The sequence below is a fragment of the Melitaea cinxia genome, chromosome 3 (assembly GCF_905220565.1).
Source record: "Melitaea cinxia chromosome 3, ilMelCinx1.1, whole genome shotgun sequence".
NCBI lineage: Eukaryota > Metazoa > Arthropoda > Insecta > Lepidoptera > Nymphalidae > Melitaea > Melitaea cinxia.
Window position 1 is genome coordinate 5,214,678 of NC_059396.1, and position 6,000 is coordinate 5,220,677.

The window sequence follows — 6,000 nt, forward strand, 5'->3', positions numbered from 1 at the left end:
ATAACGGTCGTTTACTTTAGTGTATAATTTTATTTTTGCTAATATATGATGCAACCGGTATTTTCATGTGCGAATAAGTTTTGTTAATAATGTATATTTCCTTTTAGGCAGGGCACATTCTGTGAGAATCCAATATGCGAAGAGAAGCGAGGAGATGTCCCTTGTACAGACTCGGCCAGGAATAACGTGAGTATATGAAAAAATACATACTAGGAGCCAACTATACAATTAGTAATACCGAAAATCCTTATCTATAATTAAACAAAAGTTACGAGAAAAATAAGTAAAATTATGCTATTTATGAATTATTATGTCTGTAAAATTTTACTCTTCTTTGGTAATAGAAAACTGAATATTTCGAGAATATTATTCTATAAATTTCAGAGACCTTAAAAAACGTATTAAGAAAGCACTTCTAATAACCATTCCGTTTCGAGTAATAATAACAATACATATTCCATCAAAGCTAATGTAATCGGCCTATAATTTTTAATCAGATCGAGTGTTCGGGTAACGGAGTGTGCGGTCCTTGCGACAAGTGCGAATGTTTTACTGACAGGGAGGGTTCTAGATACTTCGACAAAAACAACTACTGTGAAGACATTTGTATGACAGTGAACGATTGTGACGATTGCTTCCTAGACCCTAGACCGGGGAGGTGTCAGACATGTCACTTCGGGCTGTTCAGACAGAGCTACAATGAATCCCTGATGGCGCAAAAAGACGATTTGAATAGAAATCTTTGGGTCAAATGTAATGGAACGATCAATGATTGTAACTACGTGTACGCGGCGATGAGGGACGAGAATGATGAGACTTTCTTCATGGTTATCCAGTCGTGTGATCCGACGCAAGAGAAACAAGCCGGTGCTGTCAGTGGTAAGTATTTTACATAATACTTATCATTAGGATATAAAATCCTAAGACTTTTTTTTTAACTTGAATAGTGACTCGATAATATTTAGTAAATACTTCAGTGATATCAATTACATTTACATGCTGTGTGGTTACGGCATTAAAGAATATAGCCACCCCCTCTCTTCCCGTGGGTCGTAAGAGGCGACTAAGGGGTAAAACAGTTCCACGACCACCTTGAAAATTAAAAAGCCGACCGATGACGGTATAACCATTAAACTGCTGGCTTTGAAATACACAGGCCGAAGATGGGCAGCAGCGTCTTCGGTGCGACAAAGCCAGCCCTGCGGTCACCAACCCGCCTGCCCAGCGTGGTGACTATGGGCAACACACATGAGTTCACGCCATTTTTGGCGCAAACTTGTGTAGGCCTATGTCCAGCAGTGGACTGCGATAGGCTGAACCTCCTGAGTGACTGAATTGCATTTATAATAGTTTAAATTATTAAAAGAAATTTTATACTTTTTATATAAAAATCAATAAATATTCCGATTTTTATGGAAAAAAAACCATATTTACATAAGATGTTTTCAATGTAAAATTGACTTATGTAAAATATGACCACTGAACAAATATTGCCAAAAATATTCTTCATTTTCAGAATAATACATATTCAACGGTACTCTTGTGTACTTTTCCTTTTCAACGCGCATTCACCACTTAAATACCCTTTTTAATAAATCGTCGAATTGATCCTTCGAAGCGAATAAGACCGCTTTGAGTTCTTTCTCGGAAACTGATACCGAAATAGAACATGCAACACTCACTGGCAATGTTAGCCATTTTGCTGTTATTCGTAGCTTTAAATAAATCTACATTAATTACTCATATCTTCTTATAGGTATTTCCAGTTATATAAATTATATAAAATACTGCATTAACTACACCGAGCTTTAACAATATTATATTTATTTTTGTATAAGCTAAAATATTAAACATTTATTACGGAAAAATAACTTAAAAATGTCTGTAGTTAGAGAATCTAAAAAAAGGCGTCTTAAATAAAATAAATTAAAAATTAAAAAAAATTACATACATTATTTATTATTAACAAATCATTATTAACGGACAATTTTTGTCTTCGAAACCGAACAATAATGGCTGCAAGTAAAAAAGACCGTCTAAATATTACTATCAACAACGGTTCAAAACAATCCAAAAAACCAAGTTAAAGTCATACGGGCTTTTGTAAATATTTTATTTTTATAATAAACTTTTTTGCCAATACATTTGTTTACAAATGTTTGCTTACAATCTTAATTCAATTGCTGTGTAACCAAAATATGCGCAAACAAAAGATGTACCTTTTAAAGGGAAACAATTGTTCTTAAATTTCGTTTACGAACGTATTTACACTTAAAATTAATTAATAAACACCTTTTGCTGTAATCCTTAGCTCTACATTAAGTACACTTGACAGTGCTGCAGTTTTACTCGTGTTATTGTAACTTTTCGTACATGTTATTTTAGTTAATGTTTTAACTACTGTTACTTTCATTTGTTCATAATAATTATTTTATGTTAATAAGCAGTATAACTTTTAAGTGAAACAAGTTTTGAACGCAAATAATAAATGTTTATTCTGAGACAAACGCATTCGAAAAACATCAACTGCGGTTTAAACCGTTAAGTTTTTGTGTTTCTCAGATTGGTGAATGTTTTAGCTGTTGTTGTTTTCATTTGTTCATAATATTCATTTTATGTTTGTTAAAACAAGTTTTTAACGCAAACAATAAAGGTTAATTCTGAAACGAACGCAATCAACAAACAACTGCGATTTATCGTTAATTTAAACGTTTCTACTGTTTTGTTTTGCTACCGTTGTATTTGTTTATTGATAATAATCATTTTATTTGAGAAACGCATTCAACAAACAAATATACTCTCCAGCTTGAAAATTTTAGTAAGCTAAGTCTCACGATGACACAACGGTGGCTGCTATTACAATATCAAACTATCAGTCCAGTTTACACAGTTGCTTTAATTCACTCCACTTCATAACACACCATATGTTTTCCATCATAACGTTTATCTCTCGTCCCTAAATAAATAATTAACTATCATTCAACCGTCCCTTCCACTCTTTCGGAATAACAATGTGAATATAAAGAACGATAGAAATGGTATACATATTTTATGACTGATTATGATATAGGTTTATGTATGTATGCGTTTATAATAGGCGGTGACTTTGTTATTTTCAATTTCTATAGCTCTTGGAATTTAAATATACACATATAGACATAGATTACTTACATTAGAAATATACCTATAGATTTTATTTACTATACATCGTGATCTCCATACGTATAAGTCTTATTAAAAGCAGGTGCCATTATATCGTGCTAAACGTATACTCGTAAATGTATAAGAACATTAATAATTTACGTAATGTATTAAAAATAATATTAGAATACTAGCTGTGCCCGCGACTTCGTCCGCGTGGAATTTAACAAAAAAGTTATTATTCAGTTATAAAACCAATTAATTTCTAAAATGAAAGTAACCTAAGTTACCCCTTATTACATCAGCTCTCTGCCAGTGTAATTCTCGTCAAAATCGGTCCAGCCATTTCAGAGATTAGCCGGAACAAACAGACAGACAGACAGACAAAAAATATAAAAAATGTTCTTTTGGTATATGTGCCGTGTATACATTTAATTTGCTTGTACCGATTCCATTTCTAAATGTTGGACATCGATGGAAACATTCAAAAAGCATTTAATTATTTTTGTTCTTTTTTTTTTCTTATCATGTACCTAGTGCAAAAGTCATTATAAGCTATAACTCAATTTGTAAAACCTTGTTGTTTAATGTTCATTATAATAAAAATTGTAAAAAAAAATAAAATTACAAAAGATTGTCTCATGAAAACTATAGTGAATAATTTTATAGTTCAGTAAATTGAATTTAATAACAATGACTCAATAGTAGGTAGTACTGATAGAAATTCCCCCACAATATATAATATATCTTAGGTTTTTTTTTAAATATTTGTCTTAATTTCCTCGTCTCTACCATTAGTGACCATGAAGTACCATCACCATAGTGATCAGCATCAGTGAAGCATCTCTCATTCCAGTGTTGACATACTTATAAATGTAACTGCTGCTGCTTCAGCATGTAATAACCCAATGCTGGGCATAGGCCTCTTTCCCCATGTAGGAGAAGGATCAGAGCTTAATCCACAACGCTGCTCCAATGCGGGTTGGCGTATATATTCAAGTATTAAATTCTTAATACTTGAATTTATTTTAATAAATATTACTTGTTGCCTACAATTAACTTTTTGTCTATTTGGCCTAAAGGTTGAGTAGAAAAGAATGCCACTAAAGTATTAAGTCTGCTTTTTGTTCAAAACCGGTTTTTTTTGTAAATTGGTCAATAAATAGTTTATATAAAATAAAATATAGTACAATCAAATACAGCGCTCTTTCGTTACGACCATAAGACAGTTCTAGAACGAACCCATTTTTTTTTCACAGTGACTCTCCCCATAGTACTCGGAGTGATCGCTTTGGTGGTAGCTGCCGCTGCTACGGCGGGTTACTTAATGTGGAAGAACCGCCCCCCTCCCGTTCCCATGTCGGACCCCATGTACCAGAACATCGACGCTGAGGACTGCACGGGAGAGAACCCGCTCTACAAACCGCCCACGTCCTCATTCAAGAATCCTACGTACGGCAAGTGGTAGTTAGGTAAGTTGTTTTATTATTCGACTAGCTGTGCCCCGCGATTTCAGCCATGTTAATTTAAGGAAAAAACGTATTAACATATATTATAGCCTATAGCCTTCCTCGGTAATTGGACTATACAATTCAAAAAGCTACTGAAATATTTCAAATCAAACCAGTAATTATTGAAATAAGCGCGCTCAAACAAACAAATTTTTCAGCTTTATAATACTTATTAGTATAGACTAGTATTCCAGGATTTTGTATGTTTTGTTTGCTCCCGTTAAAATATAGCCTGTGTCTTATTGATAAGGTAACATTCTAAAGGCCTTCTAACTAAGGCTTAGGGATAAGGTAACATTCTACGGGTGAAAGAATTTTTAGATCAGTTACGAGATTTTAAAGTTTCCCCATTACAAATTAACCAAAATTAAATTTTTCCTCATTAAAGTATTATTTTATTATTCACTAAATCTTCTTTAACTTATTATAATAACAATTATTTGCCACTCGCGCACTTTTACCTCGGTTCAATATGGATAAAATTATCCTGTCATAATAACAATTCATTGTTAAATTGAAGTTGCTAAGGACAGAATTATAACATTTTATTAATTAATAAAAATCAATATTATATTTAATTAAAATGATATTTAATTGATAACATACTTTTGTTAAATATACATAGTTATAACATTAAGACGAGACTGTTATTTCCGTGAAGACTGATTGAGACAGCCAAATTATAAGTCAAAACATCTACAATAATACAAATTGCAATTTTGTTTGATTTAAATTTTTAATATTAACAAACAAGAGTGAGAAGTACGTATAATATTAGCGCGACTTTCACTTTATGAAACCCAATCTGATATTCGTGAATAATTAGAAAACAATCGACAAATTACTGACATCCATTAAAAGTAAGATAAAATAGATAGGCTTAATAGCGTTTTCAAATCAAACGCTACCAATGTACATTACAAGTTATGATACCTTTTGAAATCTTAACTCAACCGTGAGATCGGATCGATCTCGATTTGGTTTAAGACACCATCACAGATGACTAACATCGTTAGGGAAATATAGGGTTTTCCGTTTGTATTACACACTCCAATGACATCCCAATGTGTCTGTTTTAACAAGAAAGTTGAAAACTAAAACCTGACTACGACAAAGAAATATTACGTCACGTTATGTCCTATAGAGGGCGCCACGTTCAATATAATATGACACCATATCGTTTATAATCAACTCATAATTTAGACGTTACCTCATTTTTCTAAATATGACAAGTAGTTACGAGATATGAAGGATCAGATGAACTTGCATAGACTGCTAAAATACTACCCCTTCTTTTTTGCTTTGCCGTAGTCGAGTAAAAAAGCAATTATCTTGAAACAATGCAACT

General features: G+C 32.5%; 1 protein-coding gene across 1 annotated transcript in view; it reads left to right on the forward strand.

Moving 5' to 3' along the window:
• LOC123669100 (integrin beta pat-3-like) overlaps positions 1 to 4,666 on the forward strand; it is a 28,818-nt gene extending 24,152 nt beyond the window's left edge. The window contains exons 4-6 of the mRNA XM_045602737.1: positions 108 to 186; positions 498 to 879; positions 4,401 to 4,666. Coding sequence (XP_045458693.1) covers positions 108 to 186; positions 498 to 879; positions 4,401 to 4,609 — 670 coding nt within the window. The 3' untranslated portion in view covers positions 4,610 to 4,666. The remainder of the gene's footprint in view (positions 1 to 107; positions 187 to 497; positions 880 to 4,400) is intronic.
• Positions 4,667 to 6,000: the final 1,334 nt, after the last annotated feature.